The following is a 25,988-nucleotide window of genomic DNA, read 5'->3' on the forward strand; positions in this document are numbered from 1 at the left end:
GGATATGGGACTGTGGTCTGTGTCCAAGGCATGGTACAGAACCAGCAAGGAGGATGCAAAGGGAAGGGCCAGGTGTCTGGGCCCTCCACATGTGCACACACATACACACACACAAAGTACACGTAGATGCGTACATGCAACACACATAGAAGCTCCCCTCAAAGATATCCTACCATCTGGGAGCTTACGGGGTGATACCAGGCACATGTCCCAGGGTGAAACACTGAGCAGTGATCCAGGAGGGACTGGGAGAGCAGCCTGGGACAGCAGCACTAGGCACCAGAGAACAGCACCCTTGAGGAATAGATGGTTGCAGTCAGCAGCCAGGAGCAGGGGAATCACCACTTCAGAGCAGGGTCCACCACCTGGGGGCAGCCTCCACAGGACACAGTCCATCTGGGGCCCAGGGTGGAAGGGCCTGCAATTCACCTGCTGGGCTGCATCTGCCCAGGAAGGGGGACTGGCAATTTCCTCATTCTTCAAAGCATCTTTTTTTAGGATTCGGTTGTCCTGCCAGGGTAGAAAGAAGAGTTCTGGAAACCTCTTCTAGACTACCCAATCCCACCCTCCTGTGATGAGCAAAAACCATTCCTGTCCAAGGGGCCAGGATGAGGCATGACCCAAGCCTGTCCCAGTGCCTGGGGGTGGGGAGGAGATAGCTTCAGATTTAACTCAGACACACTATGTTCACTGCCTGGAAGAATGTTACCTGTCATCTCTTAGAGTCTCTTTCTTAGTGTCTCTCTGCTTTAAACATCTGCCACGTGTAAATTCAACATGGGAAAAAGCCAATGTCCTGGAATTCAGGAGCCCAAAGCCACTACTCTGCCTCTAACATCTGAGGAATGTGATGATCCAAATCTGCGTGACCTACATAAACTATGCCCTTGCCCCAAATCAACAAGTATGACCTGAAAGCTGCTGGGACCTCCTGGTTTAACCTTTGGGAAAGTCTGCATGATAGCCTCGTCTTAGCCTCCAAGCTCTTAAAGAGCAGAAAAATCTAATTCTCTCTCCTCGAGAATGTGGAGGTTGAAGCCCAGCTTTCAAACCAATTTTTGTATAAAAAAATAATTTAAAAAAAAACACATTATCAAATACAGATTCCTAACACAGAGCCTGACTGATCTAATTCCATAAGACGAGCTTCAAAGACACAAAACATGCCCTGTAGCGCTTTTCTCTCTATAAAAGGCTTTTTAAATGAACAGAACTATAGTTCAGACCTCCTCCTGTTGGTATGAAAAAGAGTGCCTTGCGTGATTCTCTGGGGGCTTCTCAATGTATTCACTTAAGCAGGGCAATGGGGCCAATGCTGATTGAGGATGACCATGACCTGACAGCTGATGAGAAAATACAACCCTAGGCTGGAATTACCATGTTCTGCCTATTTCTTCTTGTCCAAGTGAACTGAGCAGCTTCAATCGCCAGGCAGTGAGCTGTGGCTAGGAGACAAACCTAGAGATGGCACAGCCTATGCCCCAGAGAAAGGCCATGTCAGCATAATCCCATTAGCCCAGAGACAGCCATTTCACATAGGACAGCCACTTGCTGAGGCACAGCTATGGGGAAGGGCATTCCCGAGTGTGTTTGGATCTTTGTGTTTAACATGTATGAGAAAACAGATCAACTTTCTGAAATGAGTTATTTTTAAAATTAAAGACTAAGGCCCTGGCTATAATTGTTTTCCTTAAAATGTTAAAGCCAATAGGCATAGATTTTGAATAAAATGTGTATTCTGAAAACATAAATAGGATGAGTTCTTCCATGTGCCCACAAAACCCTATCCAGAGAGTACAGTCACCAAGACTGTCAGCTAGAAGGTAGAGCTTGGGCCTTACTGCCTTCCCAGTGCCCTGAACACATTTACAACACAGAGACACTCAGTGAGCACTGCTGGGTGATGCTGGGTAAAGATGATGGGCCTGTGAAGTGCACCCAGTGAGAAGGGATAAGGGAACAAAGGAGGCCATCTATGAAAATACGACTGCTAATGATAATAATACATCTCTACTAATACCAATGCTGCTTCAGTTGTTACTACCACTACAACCGTTAACACTGCTGCTGCTAATACTTCTACTAATACATCTGCTAATACTAGTACTGCTACTAATGATAACACATCTGCTAATCCTTCGAGTAGTAATGCATCTACTAATACTCCTGCTAAGACAACTGTTAATACTGCTGCTACTACTACTGCTAATAAAAGAGCACTTGAGCTAAGCTACCATTTAATAGTCATGTCCTCTGCCCCAGGCCTTGTGCTAGACTAGGGTTGTCGAACTCAATCAGAGAAGGGGCCAAAATCTAAAATCCAGCCTAAATCGCGGGCCGAATGGTTTACTGAACAGTCATAAACTGTCATTGTGATGGAAACGCAGCGGAGTGCAGTGATGACAGCGCGGTGCAGGCCACATTGCAAGGCCTGGCGGGACGGATTTGGCCCGCGGGCCTTGTGTTTGACACATGTGTGCTAGACCCTCTGTGAATTGGGACCGTAAACTCTCACAGCATAGAAGGCAAAGGTGCCAACATCAACCCAGTATGTGTGAGAGATGAGTCTAGAGAGGCTTTAAAAGGAGGGAAAGACCTGGATATAGGAATGATCCAATGAGAAATACTCATAGCAAAAGAAGGTTAACAAAGCAAGAATGACATTGACTCAAAAGCCCTGCATGCACACTCAGGGTAAGGTCACTTAACGCTGCAGGCAAGATTGGGTCATGGCCCCCAAGACCTGGCAGACAACTGTCTGATTTAATCACAGGAGAGTGTTTAATACTCAACAGCTCCTGGGTGGAGTCGGAGGGCTATAAAGCTGACTAGGGCTTCTGGGAGGACAAAGAAGAAATGACTGCACATAGAAGGGTTGACCATCTGTGGTCGGGCCAGACAAGGGACATAGTAAGTCCAGGGCCTCTGCAGCAGGGGTCCTGCACTGGGGATGAAGATGGTAAGACACAGGAAGTTCAAGGTTGAGGTGGTAGGATGGAGAGGAGTCATTCCAAACATCTATCCTCAGGTGGGTAGGCAGGGGTAGTCCCCAGAAAAATGGGCTGTGGCAGTAAGACAAAAAAGTAGGTCACGGCCAGCTAGCTGGAGTACATAGCAGATACCTACAGGGAAAGGAATGTCTCAGGTACCCAAGAGGCCCAGATTAGCAGCCTAACGACCTTCCTGGGCACTGAGGTTGGCTGAATCGCTACTCCCAAACCCCGAAGATGAATGGGCCACAGCTGCAGCTCTTTGGACCTGCTGGCCTCCCTATGTTGCCGGGCAAGAACAGAGCAGGCCACAGGAAACTAATCTTGCATGGGCGCAGCTGGAGTCCAGCCTGGCCTGAAGCCAGGCCAACAGTAATATCTTGAATGTTCGCTCTTTCCAAGTCCACATGGTAAAGAGTGAGTGTGTACTTCCTACAGGGCACCTGACCTCCATTCCATCACAAAGGAGTTCAGCAGAGTTTGTTTTCGGGAAGAATTCCACTTTGCATTCTACATCAGCTCAAAGCTCTCCTTCGCAACAAGTTTGGAAACAACACAAAACTCCAGAAAATTCAGGAGTGGCATTTGGAAAAATTAAGGCTGAGGGTGGGGAAAGGCTTGCTAAAGTGCTGTTTATCTGGCATTTCTCTTCACTGCAGAGGCCACCCACCAAGAGAGGGGCAAGCGGGGCATCTGGCACCCCCGGATGCAACCGTAAGGATTGTGAGGCAATGGGGCAATGGACATAAAGAGTTGTTCTTTTTCCTACTGCATATCTAGAGGGAAAGAATACCCTCATTTGTTTTTATTCCAACAATGGTAACAGAATTCCTTTAGGCTCCTGCAACACCTCCGTGGAGAGCCAGACACCACGTGGTCACCACCCCAGAGCCCAAGGCTAGCCAGGTTGGGTATCTCGTCTAAATTGTTACATGCAACTGCAAATCTAAATATTCCCCAACTTCACATCTACAAAGGATCCAGCCCTGCAAAAACCTTATCTGCATGAAGTTTCCAGCTTTCTGTCCAAAAGAGAAAATGCCACTGCAGACAAGGGCTGGGATTCTCTGTTTGAACATGGAACAAATGGAGTGAATATACACTTGGGCTCTTGCTGTACTTTTCTCTGGAGGCCAGAGGCTAGAAACCCTGAACTGTCACTTGTGCAGAAAGCTTGCCTTGCTTCCATATCCAGAATGAAGTCAGCGTGTCCTTGGGTGCCTTACACCAAGATGGCCTTGCACAGGAGCGGCTGGCTGGAGCTCAAGGGCGTGATGCTGAAAATCAAACACACTTCCGCAACAGGGGGCTTCCGTGCTATTTACAAGTAGGAAATGCACATAGAACTCCACACAGCTGCTCTCCACAGAAGTTTCCTTTGAGGGACTAAAGAGCTGCTAAGGGCTAAGGAAGGCTACTTGTAGCCTTGAATACTTACAAGACCTTAATCTCATGCTTGATTATGTGGTGAAACAGGAAAACGTGCCTAAGAGAGTGGCCTGTTACCATTTTTGGAAAGAAATAATGGTTTGAGAGATAAGCAAAATTTGATCTCTTGCAACCAAATCTTTTTAAGGATTATCTAACCACTGGGTGAAGCAAGTGACAGAATTGGTCCCACTTCTCTATGTCTATCTGCACTCTGTAGTGTGTATATTTCCTTTACATAAATTTTAAAATCACAACCATATGAGTTAGCTTGATGTAGTTTGAAAACAAGAATGATCGATCTAAAATCCATAATTTCACAGAGAATATGCACTGCTATTTTTCAGGGGATAAATATGAATGTCTCAGACTTCTTCTGTGTGGAAAACTCAAAAAGTAAAGGAGCATGACAGATGGCAACGACTACATGTAGCCACATGTCTGAAGTCACCCTAAATAGTCTCTAAGCAACATGATGATGGTGTGGAAAGCCTTCCAGGTCTTAAATTAATTGAGCTTATTCATCTGTAAAACAATACGAGGGAGAAAATTGACTACTGGATCCAATTATATGATTTTATTATTTTACAAAGAACTAAAAGCAAAACTAAAGCAAAATTCCAGTTAATGTTTATGAGTTCTTCCATATTGAGGAGATCCACACTTGGTCTATTAAATTTGTGTCAAATCCTTTAAAAAAAAAAAAAAAAAAAAAAAAAGGAGGAGGAGGAGGAGGAGAAGAAGAAGGAGGAGGAGGAGAAGAAGTAGTAGTAGTCAAGGAATATCACGGGCAACCTCTTCTTTACAAATCTTCCACAGACCATTTGTTATGCAGATATCAGGGTAGTGACTATTAATACTCTGTTTCCACATCCTCATGAAAGATGAGCAGTTTGGTTTTAAGGCCTCTGGGAAGTAATGAGTCTAATTTTGAACAAAGATGTGCAGAACGAAGGGGTTAAAGGGGCTGGCTTGACAGAAGCCACGGCTGGGTACAAACACGTGTGCAGCAATCTGGCTCCTTTCGAAGGTGATTTGATGTATTTCTAAATGAAAGAGTCCATTTCCATTCATAATGTTTACCTGCTACTCTGCAGATTCTACAATTTCCCCTTTTAATTTAATTTAAATTCTTTATTCTTTAAAGTATTACATGTTTCCTTTTTCTCCCATTGACCTCTCTCTTACCGCTCCCCCCCGCCCCCCCCCACCACCAGCACATACCCTTACCCTCCTACTGTCTGTGTCCATTGGTTTTGCTTATATGCATGCACACAAGTCCTTTGGTTGATCTCTTAACCCCCCTGTTTTCCCTCTGAGGTTTAACGGTCTGTTTGATGTTTCTATGTCTCTTGATCTATTTTTGTTCATCAGTTTATGATGTTCATGCAATTTTTCCCTCTTAAAGTCTAGTAAAAGTTTATTTTTACCATGCAATATATGCAAATACACTTCTCCACACATGCACCATATGAGCATATGGCAAGCTCGAATAGCTTTAGAGTTTGAATGTCCAGGTTCCCTAGAGGAAACCCAATCTGCATAGCTTTCGTTTTATTATGAAAATGTCATTGGACTACTTAAATTTTATGTCCCAAACATAATGCCTTTTTTTTAAAATATATATATTTTTTTATTTCAAAGAGGACGGGAGAGGGAGAGAGATATAGAAACATCAATGATGAGAGAGAATCATTGATTGGCTACCTCCTGCACACCCCACACTGGGGATCAAGCCAGCAACCCAGGTGTGTGCCCTTGACCAGAAATTGAACCTGGGACCATTCAGTCCACAGGCCAACGCTCTATCCACTGAGCCAAGCCAGGTAGGGCCAAACATAATGTCTTTTATAATTTACTCACTTAATCAGTACATCTAATGACCCACGACATGTTTATATTACACTCAAGTTTTCCTTACAGGGAAACATAACCCCTAACTTTCCTTTCCATGCTCCTCAGTCTTACTTGCTCCTTTTTTCTCTTTGGACTCTAGCTTCACTCCCTAACTGCTCCCCACAAGGACTCTGTGGTCACTTCCCTGAGAGCAGCTGGAGTTGCTGGCCCTGCTGTGGTTTCCCTTCTGGAGTGTTTTGCCCTCCCACGATGCCCCCTCCTGGAGTTACCTCCAGCCCAGTAATCCCACCCACCTCTCCAAACCCTTATCGCCCCGGCTGCATTCCACCCGTTCCCCCCTCCCCACTCTACTTGTTTTTGGCATCCCTTCAACTTCATTCTGCCCATGACCTTGGACACTTTGCTTGTCTCCATCAGGACTGTTAGTGAGCAAAGGAAGCAGGGGCACTGTGCAGAGGGAGAAGCTAACGGTAACAGCTTTCCCCAGAATAGGGTCTTTATGGTCTTGAACAAACACAGAGGTGGGTAAACGGTTGGAAAGGGAGACCCATCTCTGCCTGCAGCAAGTACACAGAGACGTAAATGGCCCTGCTTGTCTTTCTCCCAGGACAATGAGCAACCCAGACCTGGCCAAGAATAGTAGTGGCATCCCTCTCCTCCATCTCCTCCTGACCTTGAAATAGTGTATCTAAACCCCTGCCTTCATGCTCTTCCTCTAGAAAAAGCTTCCTGGACTCCAAAGACCTCCAACAATTAAAATCCACTTGTGACTTTGACCATCTTTACATTTTATATCAAATTCTTCCAAGCTTTTGATTTTATCTTTAAATTCCTTCAGCACCTCTCAGCACCAAAGTACCTGCTTTATTCTCAAAACTAACTGGAAAGCTTTAGCCATGTAACCTCATAATCAGGCAGCCCACATGGTTTATCTTCCAGATCTGGACGTTGCTGGGAGAGAATGGGAGCATTATAAATCATTAACGATTATACCAAAGGCACAGGCATGGACCGGGCTGGCCCAGGCAAGCCAGACCCTGGGGCTGGCCTTTCTCTGCCTCTGTGGCTGATGGGAGGGAAGAGCCTTTAAAAATCTCTGTATTCCCCCACCCCTGAAGCAGGTGCATAGAGTATAATGACCTTCCATAAATGTGCACTCCCTCATGGTGTCATGCAGTCCATTGCACCGCTTCTTAGAAACATTTCCCTGTGGCTTAGACAACTTCTTCAATGGTCCTTTCTTTTCTCCCACTTCACAAGCTCAGCGCTGACTTCTTTATATTTACTGCAGCTGCTGTCATCTGCATATGAAGGGATTCTAGATTCCTCTCCAAATTTCAGTTTCTCTAGCATGGTCCTGGCAAGCAGTTAACCAATCAACAGACACTGGTCAGACATCTCTCCTATATAGGGATGCTCGTGTACACTGCTAGATGCTGAAGGAGCACAAAGAAATAGAGAAAAAAAAAAAAAAAACTGAGAAGACAGGGCTTGCACACTGTTCCAGGAAATAAGAGATAAACACCAAACATCTGACAGAGACAATAAGATTAATGCTTGCCAAAATTGTCTTCCTTGGCCAACTTTCCCATCACCCTTAGAAGTGCCTGCATCCTGCCTGCCTCTAAGAGCCAATTCTTTGGAGGCAATGTCAAATTTAGCTCTATTCTTATCCACTGCCAAATTCAAAGGCTTTTTCCTTGATACATCTTTTTCAACATACCTTACTATAAAAATCTGTTACACAGCCCCTCTAGACCAACAGTCTGCTTCATATATCTCTTTGATCAATGCTCTAGGCTAGGGGTGTCGAACTCAATCAGAGAAGGGGCCAAAATCTAAAATCCAGCCTAAATCGCGGGCCAAAAGGTTTACTGAACAGTCATAAACTGTCATTGTGATGGAAACGCAGCGGAGTGCAGTGATGACAGTGCGGTGCGGGCCACATTGCAAGGCCTGGCAGGACGGATTTGGCCCGCGGGCCTTGTGTTTGACACATGTGCTCTAGGCACTACCTCCTTAAAAATGTGGCACGCACAGACTCATTAAATATACATATGAGTTCAAGGGCTTCACAGAACCCTCCCAACTAAATTGGTCATGTTATGATCTAGACTAGGCTTTTTTTTTCCTCTTATAAGTTAAATTTTTTTAAAGTTTGATTACAATTTTCTGGCTTTATTGAGATATAATAATTGATATACAACATTGTGTAAGTTTAAAGTATATGATGGGTTGCCCTAGCCCTTTGGTTGGCAAACTGCATCTCATGAGCCACATATGGCTCTTTGGCCCCTTGAGTGTGGCTCTTCCATGAAATACCATGGCCTGAGTGAGTCTATTTTGAAGAAGTGGCATTAGAAGAAGTTTAAGTTTTTAAAAATTGGCTCTCAAAAGAAATTTCAATCACTGGTACTGTTGATATTTGGCTCTGTTGACTAACGAGTTTGCCGACCACTGCCCTAACCAGTTTGGCTCAATGGACTGAACATCGGCCTGTGGACTGAAGTGTCCCAGGTTCAATTCTGGTCGCTCTCAGTGGGGTGCATGCAGGAGGCAGCCAATCAATGATTCTCTCTCATCATTGATGTTTCTATCTCTCTCTCCCTCTCCCTTCCTCTCTGAAATCAATAAAAACATATTAAAAATAAATAAAGTGTACGATGTGTTTATTTGATACATATATGTAATGCTAAATGATTGCTAAAACTGTTATTTTTCATGTAATCTCTCCCATCACTCTAAATTGGGGGTGGGTACCCCAAACTACCTTTTATCCTTAATTTATTTTAACTAGAAAGAAAAACAGAGACCAAATGTTAAGTTGACCTCTCTTGGAAGACCTCTGTGCAGCTTTCTCACCTAAGATTCCTACCCCCACCCACCTACATAGCCCAAAGTATGGGAGAGGGACAGGAACTCAGTGGTAATTTCTAATAGGTGGGCAATTAGAATGAGCAGGCCATCAAGGAGAGTTATCTCCATGGGGAGGGATCAGGGAAACACAACTGTCCCAGGCATCACCAGCACACAGAGGTAACAGCCTCTCACTCAGTAGCTGACGATGACATACCTCATACTCGCAGGTAGACCCTGCAATTGTGAGAAAAGAAATTAGTAGTTGTTACACAAGTCTCAACTCCCACCTACACCTCTTCTCCAGTCACTCTCCTCTCACTGGTGATAAATGCTGGATTCCATCTGAAGTCTCCCTGTGTGAATACTTCATTCAGCACAGGACACACACAGGAGCACCAACCAGACAGGTGGGCACAGAGTCCAAGCCTGCTCCTCGGCTACATTCGCCACCCGTGCCACAGTGGGGGCTTGGCTCAGCCACGAAAATTCGAAAAGTTTATACAAATAAAACCAAAGATGTGCAAAATTGTTACATATACAATAAAGTAATGTCTGCTTTGTATGTCTTTAGGCCACCAAAGGGGATGGTTCTCACGTGTCATGGCCCTCACTCTGGGAAGAACAGATAAAACACTATACACAATCTAGTGGTTGTCACTTCCACCTGCAAGGCTATAAATAATTAGAAACTCAACCTAATTATTTTGCCTTGCTGCACACAGCTTTCAAGTTAATACTACATTCTCTCAAATTACACAGCTGCATACCATCCAGGACTAGAATAAGTTACATTAAAGTTTGGAGTTGTCTCTTAGTACTTATTATCCGTCATCTGTCATTCTGATGAGGTCACAAGCAATTCCACTCCAATATGGTAGGCAATGGCTCCGATACCACCACCCAAACACAGGGCTGCATTTTTAATATGATGTTTAGACATATTGGAAGCATCAACTGATCTTATTTCCTCTTGGTCCTCTGACACTATTTAAGAAAAGAATTGCTAATTAAGGAATTAAGTTTATTAAGGATCATTTCTATAATTATTCCCCATCAAAAAGGCTCTGTCGCTCCATACATTTCATCAGAGATTTTTCCATTATCTTTTGCCACCCCTCTTTTTGTAGCTTTCACTGTTGCAAGATAATATGGGGCGTGTACTGTCAATTGTCTAGGACAGATGGCCAGCGCATTCTGCCAAGAACTTTGACCTATATTGTCTTATTAAGCCACTCAATTTTTTCACAGAAACAGTCTTTATGCTTTTGATTAATTTATTCCTACTCACAATTAGGTTGGTCCAGGAAAACCTGGTAAACCTTCGTCCTTAGAACAAGACTTTAATTTTGCCCGATAGCATTACTCACAGAAAAAGGGCTCCAGTATTAATGGTGACCAGAACTTCTCCAGGTTCAAGTCAGTGTGGAGTCGGTGGATGCCAGCTCTGCATTCCTTGGTGCTATTACACACTGCCGCCACGTGTCCCACAGGAATTGCAGATACAGTGGGAACGGCGTGACCACATGTGCCCTTTGGAACTAAAGGTCCTCGGGGTGTATCCCTGCTGATTACAAAAGCATCCCTCCTTCTGACTGTTTGCCTCAAGCCTCTTCACAGGGGGCCTTGCTGACTTGACTAGACAGCAATGCAATTTTAAGGCAAAGGACAATATTCTTGCACCATGACTGTTGTGACATATGCCATTCTGGTCAAGATGCCTGAGAGTCGTGAACACTGTGGGAACGAATTTGCTTTTGAAGTCTCCATCCTTCCATCTGGTATTTCCACATTGATGCTTTCATCCACCCTAAATTTAACTCGTTTTCCCATAGCTAGCTTTTTTTTTTTTTTTTTATCATTCACAGGGCAGGAGAATCAAGCTAGCTCATTTCCTAGAGATATTTCAAAATTTTTAATTTCTAAATAAATAAAATGACCCTGAATGTCTGTTAGTCTCATGAACTTACTTTAGAGATAAAAAAGTAGATAATATTTCCTGTAGAGGAAAATTCAGTGTTTTTCCTTATATTTAGAACTCTTTTGATAGAGTTGAATTTCTGAGACTGGGCCATTCCTAATACAGCAAAGAAGGACATTTTAAAAAATAATTTCTAGCTCAGCATGAAGGAAAACCAAACAGTTTATGTTAATTTCATAAACTATTTTTGAAGGAGGCAAGTCTTGTCTGTTTTGCTCCACAGCCTAGTGACTTGCACATAATGGGTGCTCAATAAATATTTGTCATACAAATAAATGAATGAATGGATACCATTATCTATATCAATATATAATATATTCATGGTATACACATACTAATATATATGTATATATACATGCATGTACATACACATATATATCAACTGAATGGACTTAATATACAAAAACCCTAACATTCTATGAATGCTCATGTTAATGTAAAAATGTACAAATAAGACTCATTTCCCTAAAACATGTAGAGATTGTAGAAAGACTCTTTATCAAGATATATGGGGCTATCCCATTTTAAAGCTTTTTGATTGATAAGCACCTTCAATGTGTCAGCATGCTTGGATTGTCCTCTTACCTTCTCCCATTCTATGGGTTTCTGACCATGACCTAAGGTGAATTCTATTTCCATAGGCAGCATCTATCACAGAGAATGGCCCAAGGCAGACAGAGGCACAGGACCTCCCAAGTAGGATCAAACTGGGCAGCAGGCGAGGTTTTTTAGCGCTGGAGTGAGCCACCACTTGGATCTGTCCCCACTTCGGCCCTCTCACCAAAGCAGCTCATAATCTCTGTGACTGGCCAATTTACGAGGGATTAATTGGGAGCGATAAATCAATCACTAAAGATGAAGGAGTTGTTGTCTTCAGTCAAACCCACCAATTCTGAACTTAGTTGATGCGTTGGTGAGAAGTTACTAGAGTCAGTGATCAGACTCCCAGAAACCACATGCATTTGGGAAGCTGAGGAAACAGCCCTGGAGGGTCCTCCAACTCTCATGCTAAGGAAGAGATGCCCTTTTCCATTCTACCAAACTTCTCCAACAGGATTCACTCTGTATAACTTCCCATTAAGCCATGTTCTTTTCACACATTAGTCACTCTCACAAAGAAATCCATGGAAGACTTCTTCTGAGTGGTTATAAAGTACCAGCTGCCAGAGTATCTCACAAAACTTTGAAACTGAGGAAATGCTGCCACTTCCTATACAAATCCTTACAATATTTCACTTCAACTTGATTCTGTTCCTTTTATTTTTGTCATGCTTCAAAGCCCAGTCTTCCATCTTGGAATACTTTGGGGGTAGAATTATACCCTTAAAAATATGCAATAAAAACATATTTGGTTAATTTTGGTGCCTGTATCTCATTATAATTCTAACATTTTACTAGTATAAATTGTCCAAGAAGTTTATTTAATTTAAAGGAATGAAATAGAGGTAGAAGAAAGATATTTTTAGTAAGTGTACTTTTAGTTACAGATGAATATCAATAATGGAACAGTGAAATCAACAATAAGAGCTCACATTTTTTGGACTCATGATATGGCAGTCACTCATGTATGTGCTTTATTCGTATCAGCACATGTACTATCTTCGCAACAATCTTCTAAAGGAATATTATCATTATTTCTATTTTACAAATGAGAAAACTAAGTCATAGAGAGGTTGAATAGGTTGCCAAAGGTCCAATAGCTAGTCACTGGTAACTTAAGAATTCAAACACATGTGATGTGGCTCCAGAGTCTGTGATTGTGTGATGTTCTTTCTGAAAAAGCAGAACTTCAGTGAAAATTTGAGGGCAAAAAGAGAACAGTGACAGTTCTAATGTTTCCGTGTAAAAGTTATTATGCCATTATTAGAATTATCCTTCTCTTAACTTGGGCATATATTAGAATACAAAGTATAAAAACAATTTTAATCACTTGCATATTTTCTGACCCTGCATGAGTGCTCAACATACATTCGTTGAACAGATTTTGAATGCCAGAATCAAAACACTGACTTTTCAGCCTATTAATTTGTGCTATGTGCTTAAGTGAATTCTTAACCTTACTTGGTTTATTTTCACTACATAAAAAAAAACATTGGGAGTTTGGTTATAAATGTGGCTTATAACCTAAAACAATGCCCAAACTTATGTATGTTTTAAATGAATTATTTAGTCAAGAGGAAAAAAACACACATATGTATATCTATTAACATACTGATGAATGATGACTCCAAAGAAGGGAAAATATCTGAGGTCAAGAAGAAATAAAAATATGATTAATTATAGAATTAAAAAGTTTAAAAAAAAAAACTAATTCCAGAATAAAGAAATACAATCTTATTATTTGAAGTATTTGGGAAAACAAAATCTAATTATTACTAAGGCGTCCAAAAGCTATTTATTAAGAGTTGCTTTAATAAACTGATAAAAAGCATTTGTTGTTAGTGTGTTTCCATGCAAAAGTGCCTACTAAAGATAAGGTATGAATGAGGGATGGACCAAGCAGACTGCCTGCTGCACATCCTATGTAATAAAGAGTGTGCCCTTCCCAGTGTATCAGTGAATGGCATTGATTCTGGACCAAGGCTATGTACTTATCCAAAATACATCTGACCCAGAGGTCAAACTACCCACACAGCAGTATTTTTTTTTCCCATCACTGACCCATTTTTCTGTTTTGGCAAGACCATCTTAATTTTATAGGTCATTTCCTGACCAAAATTTAGGAGTTATTTTAAACCAATAACCCCAAAGGGTCTTTAATCTTCAGGAAATGGGTTTGGCCATACTAAGATATAAAACAGAAATTCCTCATTTGGGGGGCCAAGTAGCCAAGGCACAGAAGAAGTGGATGGGGGCAGACTCTGCAGGAAGTTGAAGTCACATGATGGGCTTCTGGCCTCACAAAGTTCTGACTGAATTCTGCCCTGGGCCAGCCTCTAAGCGTACAGTCCAAGCCCATTCTCAGCAAGTGCCTGGGAATGAATGTAGTCACTAAAGTTGGCCAAACTCTGACAAAGTACAAAATCATGAGAAACCTCATGTGCCATGTTCCGAGGAGGACCACAGTGGACCAGAATCTTCTCTAGATATCAGCTACTCTAAGCTTCTGCCATCAAAGCCCTCTCCAAATTAATTCTTTTAAAAAATATTTTTATTGATTTTTTTTTTTTTTAACAGAGAGGAAGGGAAAGGGATAGAGAGCTAGAAACATCGATGAGAGAGAAACATTGATCAGCTGCCTCCTGCACACCCTCTACTGGGGATGTGCTCGCAACCAAGGTACATGCCCTTGACCAGGATGGAACTTGGGACCCTTCAGTCTGCAGATCGACACTCTATCCACTGAGCAAAACTGGTAAGGGAACCAATATGGACGTACTATCCTCAGAAATGCCCATACTCTAAAAGACCAGTGTGAGGTAAGATTTTTCTTTGTGAAATGAAGACATGAGCTGCCATGTATCACTATCCCCAAACCTTCCTCATCAGCAGGTGTATCAGTGGCTGCTGGGAGCAATTTGTGCAAAACATTTGAGGAACACTGAATTACAATGAGAAAACACTGGGTTTTGTTCTTCATAAAGGAATATATTTATCTTCTAACAGAAACTCAATAATTTTTTTAAACAATTTTCATTACATGTCAAATACAGGAATACTCTCTCTCCAAATATTCCACTGAGTTGGACGGAATTTATTTAATCAGCTAAACTCTCTGAGTGGATATACAAATGGCTTCTTCAATTGTTGGTATATTTGATGAAATGAGACTAGGAACTAACATCAACTTGGCTTCTTCCAATTCACATCCAGTATTATTTCTCTTGTTGTCATCTGAATAAGAAAGAAATGCCACCAGTACACTCATTTATTTGGTAATAAACAAAGTACGATTGCTTCCAAGAGCGATAAAAGATGAGGAGACTAGATAATTAATTCTCCTTTGTCAGGAAGAGATCAACAAAAACCCACATGGTAGTAATATATTGCTTTAATGTCTGATTCAGACACTTTATATTTGTCTTTTACTTTACCACAAATCAAGCAAGCTTTAAAACTCATACGACATAAAATGTTCTTATAACATTCAGATTAGAAACCCCAAGTAGCAAAGCCAGGAATATTACTAAACCACGGAATAAACTATTTACATAAAGAGTTCAGCATCGTATATGTTTCCAAGTTGTGTTTAGTCTGTGGTGGAATATCTACTCTAAATTTCAAATTGAGAGGAAACACCTTCCTTTGGCATTCCTTATCTTGTGTTCCTTCAAACTGCCACAGGGGTCAGCAATGTAATAGAATAGACTTGAGCCAGCACATAGCTCCACAGGGCTCTGCCCGGGTCCTGGCTGAATGGCAGCCAGAAACATTAGAACCAATGACAAGTAATTACTGATTCCCCTCCATTGTCAGGCACTCCCCCAGACAGTGAGGGCCTTTAAAAAAGAAGCTATGCCCTCCAGCATCTCATAGTTGTCAGAGGTGTCAAACCAGCAGGCATGTGATCCCAGCCATGTCCCCAACATTTCTTGAATGTTTAACTTGCTTCTTGTGCACTGAGCAACTGGAAGGTATCCACAGACCCTATATTATCTTCATGTAATAGGTTAGAGACTGAGACTCAGGAAGATTATTGGAACACAGAGATAAGTCCTTCTTGACAATTACCCGGGTTGCATGTTGGGGAGAAGCGAAGAATAAGGCCAGGTAAATTCCATGAGTCTGTATTGGGAAATGGATGCACCAAGCCAAATTAAAACAATGAGAGATACCACTACACACCTATTAGAATGGTCAAAATCCAACACATAGACAACATTAAATGCTGGGTAGGAATTGGAGCAACAGGCACTCTCACTCATTGCTGGTGGGAATGCAAATAGTACAGCCACTTTGAAAGACAGTTTGGCCGTTTCTTGCAAAACTAAATAAACTCTTTACCCTACAAGCCAACCATTATATGCTTTGGTATTTACCCAAAAGAGTTGAAAACTTATATCCACACAAAAACCTACACAGGGATGTTTATAGCAGCCTTATTCAAAATCGCCAAAACTAGTAAGCAATTAAGATGCCCTACAGTAGGTGAATGGATAGATAAAATGTGGAACACCAGATAATGATGTTACTCGGGGCTGAAAAGAAAGGAGCTATCAAGCCATAGAAAGACATGGGGGAACCTTAAATGCATATTACTGTGTGAAAGAAGTCAATCTAAAAAGACTACATACTGAATGATTCCAACTATAGGACATACTCTGGAAAAGGCAAATCTACGGAGATAGTAAAAAGATCAGTAGTTGTGAGAAGTTCAGGGTGGAGAAGAATGAACAGGCAGAGCACAGAGAGAGGAGTTTGAGAGTAGTGAAAACACTCTGTGATTCTGTAATGATGGGTACAGGTCATTATACACTTGTCCATGCCCATAAAATATTGGACATCGAGTGAACTCTAACGTAAACTTTGGACTTTGGGCGATGATGATGTGTCAATATAAGTTCATCAATTGTGACAAATGTACCACTCTGGTGGGGGATGTTGATAATGGGAGAGGCTATGCTTGTGCAGACATAGCTTTCTCTCAATTTTGCTTTCAACCTAAAACTGCTCTAAAAAATAGATTTTATTAAAAAAAAAAAAAAAAAAAAAAAAAAAAAAAAACACCCATCCAAAGGGATGGAAACCTATGGTCAGATAGTAGGCAGCCACTGTCGGATCCTGAGCAGTGGAATCATGTGATCATCAACAGGAATGGGCTGGAGCAAACTCAAGGCTGAAAGAAGGGGCAGGAGTCAGGAGTGTTGTGGCAATCCTAGCACAAGGTGAGTAGACAACCATGGGTCAAACAGGGTCACAGCATGGAAAGAGAAAGGGGTTGGGAGGACTCTAAGAAGCATGTCCTAAGAAGGGTTGACCTGGTAATTGAGTGACATGGAGGATAAAAAAGAAGGAAGGATGAGGTCTCCAGATTTATTCATGATCTGGAGGCCAAGCACCAGGAAATGTCAGTGGTGCCAATGACCAAAATGAAAGAGTCAGGAAGCACAGTTGATCTATGTATAAGGTAAGTTCAGTTCTGGACATATCTGCTAAGTCTGCGATCAAATCAGGACAGCTCAGGTGAGATGTTCCATGGGAATGGGAATATACTAGACTGGAATTTTTTTTTAAAGGTTTGGAGTCAACCTCACAGAAGGTACCGAATTAAGCAAGTAGATTTCCCCCAGGTAGTGAGTGTAGAGAAAAGAGAGAAGCCAGCTAGGCCTACCTTCATAATATACCTACACTGAAGGTTTGGGAAGAAGAATGAGAGAAAAGAACAGAGAAATAGAAAGGAAACTAGAATAGACTTGTGCTACAGAAGTAAGACCAGGAGAACAATGGAGAAGGAACACAGGATGGACCTAGCTCACTGTGTATCAGACTATAAAAATATTAACCCAGAGTGATTCTTACAGTGTAAAACTCCTCAGAAGAAACTGACAATTGAAACATGTTTTGGTTTACATCCCCTTTCATTGTATGAGTAAGAATGGTAGGAATATGTCTTTTGCATTGTTCTATAGCTGATATTTTTTTTACTGGTTGTTCAATAATAGCAGGAAAAACAATGCTCTAGTGATATTATTTTAGGCATTCTATTGTTGCTCTTGCTTACTCTAGCCCAAGAACTCCAAATACCAAATCTGCTTGAGAGACATTTTAATGAGGTTAATTATTTTTCAATTTCTGGAGCAATTGTTGTAGCAAACATTGTGTATACTTCATCAAAACAAGAATTTTCATTTATGCCTTTCTTGAGGCCCTCCTTATGTCTAGAAGAATTTGTTTTAGAAAGTCACTTGTGGGTTCAATTTGTCTGGAAAATCTTTACCAGCTCTTAACTAGATAACCGAACTTGTCAAGTTATGGCCATCTTTACCAGTCCCAAGGAATTTGCCAACAGTCTTGTTAATGAATAATATAGGGCTTTGTAAATTCCCTCATGTCCTTGCTCAAGTGAGGGTAGGTTTTCTGGGTCAGTTCCTAAAGGCGCTCCCACCTAGAATCAGTCACCCAGCCTGCACCTCTGCAAACATCCCAGAGGGCCTGCAGCCTCCAGAAAGGAAACACCACCAGTGCCAGGGCCCTCGCTGGCTGGGAGGTAGGAGCTTCTTATCACTGTTCTCCCTCCTGACCTAGACCAAGCCCTCATCGCCTCTCTACCCCACTGAGACAAAAGTTCAGCTATTGGGGTTGCTGATAACAGAAACAATAACATCTTGGTATCTCAAAGGAGGGAACTTGAGGGTCATCTTTAAAGGCAAGGACCCTTAGACTGGTGAAAGGACAAAGCAGAATTGCCACACCCATGTAGGAAGCCCTGTAATAGTGCATATGAAAGAAAATATGACAAGAACAGACCCAGAGATAAGGAGCCATGGGTCAGACTGCTGGATCTCAAAGGGAGGATGGGGATAAAAGGGAGAGATCAACCAAAGGACTTATGTGCACACATATGAGCCTAACCAGCGGTCAAGGACAATAGGGGGGTGAGGGCATGAGTGGGGAGTGTAGGGGATTGGAATGGGGGGTTGATGACAAATATGTGATACCTTAATCAATAAAGAAATTAATTAAAAAATATATATGCTGGGTTTATTGTTACTGGTTCTTTCTGACTTAGAAATGGAATGTCCTTCAGAAGTTTCCCGGAAGTCCCCTACGCTGGGTTAGGTGCTTCTGCAGCCCTTGGAACAGCTTGATTGTGGCAATTACCAGCATGGGTTGTACTTGCCCGTTTCTTTCTCAGTATTTCTCTCTAGACTGAGACCCTTCTGGAGGCAGACAGGGGGTCCTAGTCACTGTTGTATGCACAGCTCCTGGTAGAGAGCATGGCATGAAGAATTGCTCAGGGAGCATGTACAGAATGAAGGAAGGGATGCATCCCTGGAAGCAGAGACAGGTCAGCTAGGGAAACTGAGGCACGGGGAGCCCTCCAAAATCATTTGCTTAATCAAAGCAGACCCAAAAGGTGGGATCCTTCTGTTCCTAAACCACACTCTTTTGTGTGATGTGACTAACATACACCATTAATAATTGTGGAAGAGTACCACTCTTACGCACTCATAATTTATGCACATTATTTCTTCTGGTTCGAATTGAGATGCTTCTCTTTACCCTGATCCAATTCTCTATGGAAAGAGCATGATGGTTTGGATTATATCTTCACCAATCTTACTCCCAAGATATTGGGTTCATGTCATTGGGACTAAGTCAGAAATCAGTGTTCTCAGTTAGATTACATTTCCCTGCAGAATTAAACCTCACCTCCTTTGAGCTCTAAGTCATTCGGTCACAGGTGTGGTGACTCATGGTCCGGAGATGCCAATACTGATAAGCAGGGCAGACATCACCAACTTTGGGCAAAGTTCACATTTCTGACCGCAAGAAATAATTTGTTAAGGAACATCACACAGACCCATTGGAGGGGGTACTTTGGAGGCTGTGGATGGAACAATCCATTCAGTTTGGTCTGTGCATGGCTGCAAACACATGGCATTTGCCATCAAAATACTATAAGCACATTTTCATCTCAGGCTTGTACCCTGTTGCTCCTTTCTTGCCTAAGAAAGAAAAGTTGGGGAAGGGATCTAGGATAGGTATGACATAAAATACCAGCCTAGAAAATCCATCCACTAGTAAATGGACACAATATAATCACAGCAGATATGGTCAAATGTACAATCAAATAGACTTTCATGTGAAAAATAAATAAGTACAATTTGTGCCCTGCACATAGTAGGTGGTGTTTTGACATACAAATGCAGGTAAAGTGTGATTCAGATTCTCCAAGAAGTGGAGAATCAAAGAATAATTTGTGTTAGCTTTTAAATTAGGGTTTGATTGACTTGTAACATCTTATCACTCAAAAATATATTTTTAAGTGATACTTTGCTTGGATTAATACTGAGCTTATTTCAACTTTTTTAATACCTAACAGCTGATTTTGTTAGGAGTTAAGAAAAAAAAAAGTTATTGCTGGCATGAAAAGTGAGACAATTTTCAAATTAACCAGTTATTATTTTTAAATGGATTTTCTTATATACCCATAAGTCATATGCATCTCTCTGTAATGAAGCCAGGAAAAAAATATAGTGTAATGATAATATCTGTTAAGTCAATTAATGATCAGAGGTTGTCCACATGCTAGATCTCTTAAAACACTATGTGATACCTTGAGGGATAGAGCAAACTAGTGGACAGGGATGTACTTGGGCTTTAGAGAATAAATGGAAGTGAAAAAAAAATCCCCAACTCCACAGTAATGAGTTTTATTCCCCAGGTAGGAACAGGAGTTTCTATGAGTGAGTGGCTCATTCCTTAAAGTCCTGGCTATTTGAACAGCTGGCTCTTACAATTAGCTTCACTTTGTTAATATTATAAGTCAGAAACTCTAAAATCTGAGTCCAAACATGGGTTCATATTTCTAAATAGAGAACTTTCTCTCATTGCCATCAGGTTTAGCAAACTCTCCTTGGGAGTGTTACATCTTTTGGTCAATATTTCTACACCCAAATAGAGTGTTCTGGAGCCTCCTCTTTGGAAAGTAGTTTGTCATCATCACCGGAGAGTGTTTAACTAACTGACTTCAGTGCGAGAGACTGGACACTAGGCTAGGAGCAGCAATCTGAAGTTAACTGCCAGCAAGAAGTCAGACTCTCGATGATGATGAGGCATGTGTGCATATTCCCAGTTTATTCTGGCATGTAACAGTTAATAATTTATATACAGTGAAGCGGAGTTAGTGAGTATTCTTCCAGAAGAAAAGTAAAAAAAAAAAAAAAAAAAAAAAAAAAAAAAGGCAAACAAAAAAATATCTAAGAGCAAGAGCAGGATTTGAAACAGTAAAAGGATCAGTGGGCAATGTAGCAAGTAGCAAAATCCTTTTAAATATTTAGCGGGGGATGCTGCAAACTGTGTCCAGAAACACCACCTTCCCGCGGCGGTTTTGTCTACATGGCTTTGCAGCGCGGAAAAGCTGAGATCTCTATTCTGTCCGAAGGAAAGGAAAAAAAAAAAGGAAAGAACAACAGAACATCAAGGACAGTCCAGAGCTGGAAGCCTTTTCCCCAGCAAACTGAACTCCCAGCTCCTTTCCGGGCAAGCACATAGCCAGAGGAAATGAAAAGTAGGAAAACAATTTGTACACAGAACAATGAGATGGAGTTTCATTTTGCTTTCACACTCAAATAGAAATGTGGTTATACTTTTTTAAAGTAAATATGAATAAAAGGCAACGAGTTGAGTGTAAAAACTTTCTAAAGCGGCATTGCAGAAGAGCCCCACTTAACTTCTGTTCTTGAGCGTTGTTGCTTCAGCAACATAAAAGTCGTGGGAAAGCAAAGATACAGCTGTTTCCAGGCAAACAGCCCAGACTGGTCAACATCAACTCTCCTAGAGTCTCCCAAAAACCGAGAGAAACAAGCCCAAAGAGACGCCTGGGCACATGCGAGGGGGCTCGGAGCGGCGTGGGGAGCGCGTGTCCGCCCCTCCCGCCTCCGACTCACCCGGAGCACCCACTGCAGGTGAAGGCGGCGAGCCGCTGAGCGCCCGGAGGTACGAGTTCAAATCCCGCTCACTCCCGGGCACCCTCACCCCATCCAGGGCGCACCAAGTTTTCTACTCGCTTGCCCCCTTGGCCCTGAGTCAGTCCCCTCACTCTCCCCCTACCCAGGCCACAACAAAGGAGGCTCCCTAATGGAAGTGCGATCGCAGCCCGCAGGGATCCCCGGCGGAGACAGGGGAGAGTGCACCTGGCCGTGCCACGAACGGCCCCCCGAGGAGCGGGCGGGCGGGAGGCTCGCGCCGGGGACAAAGGGGTAGCGCGGGGCGCAGGGCGGGGCGCACGGGGGAGTCGGGTCGGCCGGGGACTCACCTTCGCAGCGGCTCGGCTGCGCTCCTCGTGGAGCAGGAGGGCTGCGGGCAGCAGCAGCAGCCAGACGCCGAGCCGGGGCCCCATGGTGGCGCGCCCGGGGCGGCGGCGGCTCCCGGCGGCGGGCGGCGGGCGGCGGAGGGCGGCTGCTCGCTCTCGGAGGCCGGCGGCGCGCGAGCGCGGAGCACCACCGTCCGGGGCGCGGCGGCGGGCGGCGGAGACCTGAGCGGGGCCGGGCGAGCTCCTCAATTTGTTGGCGCTGCCCCCTCCCCTCGGCGGCGCGCGGGCGGCGTCTCAAAGGGGAGGACCCTGCGGCGCGGGTAAGAGGCGGCGGGAGCGCGCGGCCCCGGGAGTGTGGCTGCCGGCGCCCCGGGACGCCAGGGCTCTGCGCTCCGGCTCCGCGGCGCGACCCCGCGTCCCCGAGTCCCCAAACCCGTCTGCGCGGAGGGCCGAGGCCGGCGGCCGGGGAGCCCGAGAAGCTGACGCTTCTGAGGGGCGGAAGCCGAGCCGGAGGTGAGAGCAACCCCCGGGACGGGGAGGGAGCCCCAGGCCGAAAAGCCACACGGACTTGGGGCGCCCTGTGCGGGCTGTTAGCAATGGAAGGGGAGGAGGATGGCGATCGGGAGGCCGCCGCGGCTTAGCAGCACCATCCAGGGCCTAAGTGGGACGGCCCCTCTTTCTTCCATCTCCGTCACCCCAGCCCAGAGGTGGGGGGCGCACCCCACTCTCGGACGGAGGAGGAGGCGGCGGCGGCGGCTTAGGATGCTCCCCTCCCCGGCCCCTGCTCAGCCCGCTTTGTCTCTCCTTGCACGCTAGGACGGACCGACCCGCGCCCAGTGCGGCTGGACCGGGAGCATGGACAGAGACCGGTGCAAGGCGGCGGGCCCTGCCCTGCGGCGGTAAGAGACTTTATTTCTGCCTCCTCCCTGGGTAACTTTCAGGGCTTGCCAAGTCGGGGCGCACGCTCACGGCGCTGTTTTTCCTCCCTCTCCCTTCCAGGTGGCTGCTGCTGGGGGCCGTGACAGCTGGGCTCCTGGCCCAGAGCGTCCTGGCGGTAAGTCCTGGCTCCCGGGTACACGGGCTTGGATTCGCGCGCCGAGCGGGAGTGTGTGGTTGGGAAGCCCACTGCGTGCTCACCTGGGCGTGTGTGTGTGTGTGTGTGTGTGTGTGTATGTGTGTATGTGTGTGTGTGTCCGGGTGTCTCCGACAGCCCCTGCCCACCCCAGCTTATGAGAAAGCTCGCTATCCCTAAGGAACTTCTCCGCTTTGCCTTCCCACCATCCATTTGTGCTTTCTTTTCAAGTGTTGGCCCTGCCACGGGAACCAGTCATTTAAAACGTGCAGCCTTGGCATCCTTTTCCTACGTTTAGGCAAAGCCTTAGAAGCCAGGGGAGGCTGTCAGGCACGTGGCAATGGGGCGCCAGGGTACCGGGAGAAGCGTGTTTGTGGATCTCAGAAGCTGGTGTCTAAGTGCTGTCCTGTCCTAGGCAGAGTTTGCTTCTTCCTCTAATGTACGCCTTTTGGGGGCGGGGGCGGGGAGGGGGAGGAATGGGCGGGGCGAGGAGGACCATTAGCAACTTTGTGTTTCGCTTTAACCTTGGTGATGGAGGAAACGCTGGCTGGACATTTGGTCTGGCCCTGGCAGAGGCACCCCCGGTGCAGCTCAGGTCCCTCCAGGTGACCCGTTTATTGTGTGCCCCCACCCCAGCAGCCCTGCCCTTCCGAGCAGCTCGATCCATGTTGTCATAGCACTGGTGAGGGTCCTGCGGGATTTTATAATTGTGGTTAAGTAATGGGCACCACTTCTACTGAGCCTGATGGAGCTTGGCCATACTCCCACAGGTGTGGTGGGTCTCTTCAGCTGAGGACATGAATGTTTAAACTGGAGGGGACTTCCTAGATGTTCATCCTCTCTGTACGCTGTTGGAGCATGACTTCTGTCACGCCTGACTTTCTCAGAGGACTCCGGCCGGGAATGCCTCCCCCCTTCCAGGGTCCCTACTCTGGGTCCAGTGCCCATAAAGGACAGTGGGAAGCTGTATTTGCAGTTTGATTTAAAATCTGTTATTTTCACCTTGATCTGTCCTTACATAAAACAGGAATATTAAAGGCTGTGAGAGAGGAAGAACTACCCTAACTGGGAAAGAACCTTTAGCCTTACTTTCCTGCAGCCTTCTGCTCCAGTTCAGGGATTGGGAAGTCAGAAAGGAAGTCGGAGACTTTGACTGGAACATTCCAGGCCAAAGTTTTCTTAGACCTCAGGTCTGTTTCTTCCTTTCTACATGTCCTTATGTAAGAAGATCAAATATCCTGGACATTTGACCCTTAGGGGTCCTTATGCACATATGACCTCATGGGACTCGGTTCCTTCTCATAAGGCAGAGCAAAACGCATGCATTGAAAAGAAGTACGGGACTTCTAGAAAGGAAAGCACTGAGTCCTGTTGACTCCCACACCCTCTGGTCCCCTAGAATCACTGCTGGTGATATCAGTGTTTTCCTTCCTGAGGATGATGAGAGTCCCGGGAATCTTATGTAGGACTGATCCTAAAATTGGTGGACGCAGCTTCATGTCAGAATAGATTTATGAGCTCTGCGTAGTCTCATAAATCTAGAGCCCTGTTTCCACACTTTGAGCAGGAAGAGAATATTCCTAGCTTCTTACAAAGGCCAGTGAGTGCCCTGCCACATGTAGTACACCTCTCTGCCTTCCTCTGACAACTTAGATGCTGCACACTCACCTGAGTCTCTTTGCTCTCTGATCCCTGGATGGGACCAAGCGCATTTATTGCCTAGCAGTGCTTCTCAGAGTGCAATCCGTGGACCCCTGCGCTCACCTGAGAAGGCTGGTTAAAAATGCAGACTTCTGTTCCACAGACATTCTGATCAGACTTGCCAGGGTGGAGCCTCAGAGCCTGGAATCTGACTTGATGACAGAGTTTTGGAACCACTGAGCTAGAGTATTGTGTTGGGAGACAATGGGACTCACTTGTCAATTTGTTTCATGTCCCTGGGCTGTAGATTCTAAATCTAAACAGACAAAATGCTTCTGAGTTGTTTTATTAGAAAGCTATTAATAGTGTTATCCAACAGGCATGCAATTGGCGATGTTGAACAATAGATCTTCTACTTATTAACTTCTTACTGCCCACTGGCTTTAATAGCTATTCCTTGTAAAATAATTCCTTGGTCCTTAACTGTATGCATTCAAGTGTCTTTCTTAACTGTGGCAAGTTCAGCTCCTCCCCTATTGGTGCGCCATACTCAAGAATCCTGTCTCGTTGCCCATGTGTATCCATTCTTCCCAGGGAGAGGTCAGTTCAGTAAAAGGGGCGGCTCATTGTCGCAGTGTGCAGGTGCTCCTAAGTGTCAGTATTTGACTTCTGGTTGTGATTTCTCCTTGCTCTTAATGGTGACTCACAGTGTTGTATTGGGAGCCTGGTTCCTAGAAAGGAGAACCACCTCTCACCCCTCATCCCTCACACTGCTGCTTTGCTCTGAATAGCGGGAGCCCAGTGCAAGGGAGAAGCAATATGATCCGTTGTCCAAAGGAGAAAAGGAAGCACAAATCCCACTGGGCAGCCTGGGCTCAGGACCCAACGTAAATACGTGTGCTTGGCCTGTGCCACCATGGGCAGCGCTCGCTGTTTGTTGTTCAGGTTGCCTTTCCTAAAGGTGCCCTCCCTTGGATGCAGAGCCAAGGTGCTGAGTGTGTATGCAGAGGCCCCTTCCCAACAGCAAGGCTGCATAATGGTTACCGCCCACACTCCGGAGGCAGGCTGCCTGGGCAGAGGCCCATTCCCAACTTCACAGCTGATGAGCTGCTGCCTCCCCAGGCACTCACCAAACCCCTATTGTCCTGCAATATGGTACCCACCTCTAGGGTTGGGGATGTCAGAGGATTGGATGGATATGTGTGACGTGCGCTGGAGGGTGGCCTCGGAGCAAGTCAGGGAAGG

General features: G+C 44.5%; 2 protein-coding genes across 4 annotated transcripts in view; one reads left to right on the forward strand and one right to left on the reverse strand.

The window, feature by feature from the left end:
* Positions 1-22,170, reverse strand: part of COL4A1 (collagen type IV alpha 1 chain) — a 139,214-nt gene extending 117,044 nt beyond the window's left edge. Inside the window, exon 1 of the mRNA XM_036459284.2 lies at positions 22,034-22,170. Coding sequence (XP_036315177.1) covers positions 22,034-22,117 — 84 coding nt within the window. The 5' untranslated portion in view covers positions 22,118-22,170. The remainder of the gene's footprint in view (positions 1-22,033) is intronic.
* Positions 21,599-25,988, forward strand: part of COL4A2 (collagen type IV alpha 2 chain) — a 181,689-nt gene continuing 177,299 nt past the window's right edge. Inside the window, exons 1-3 of one of the 3 annotated variants that reach the window (XM_045588783.1) lie at positions 21,599-21,714; positions 22,847-22,929; positions 23,030-23,084. In XM_045588783.1, the coding sequence (XP_045444739.1) occupies positions 22,886-22,929; positions 23,030-23,084 (99 nt within the window). In that variant the 5' untranslated portion in view covers positions 21,599-21,714; positions 22,847-22,885. Of the gene's footprint in view, positions 21,715-22,215; positions 22,544-22,846; positions 22,930-23,029; positions 23,085-25,988 lie in introns of those variants that run through there. The other 2 variants (XM_045588782.1, XM_036459285.2) reach the window with 2 other exon arrangements.

This window comes from Pipistrellus kuhlii, unplaced genomic scaffold, assembly GCF_014108245.1.
Source record: "Pipistrellus kuhlii isolate mPipKuh1 unplaced genomic scaffold, mPipKuh1.p scaffold_m20_p_3, whole genome shotgun sequence".
Lineage (NCBI taxonomy): Eukaryota > Metazoa > Chordata > Mammalia > Chiroptera > Vespertilionidae > Pipistrellus > Pipistrellus kuhlii.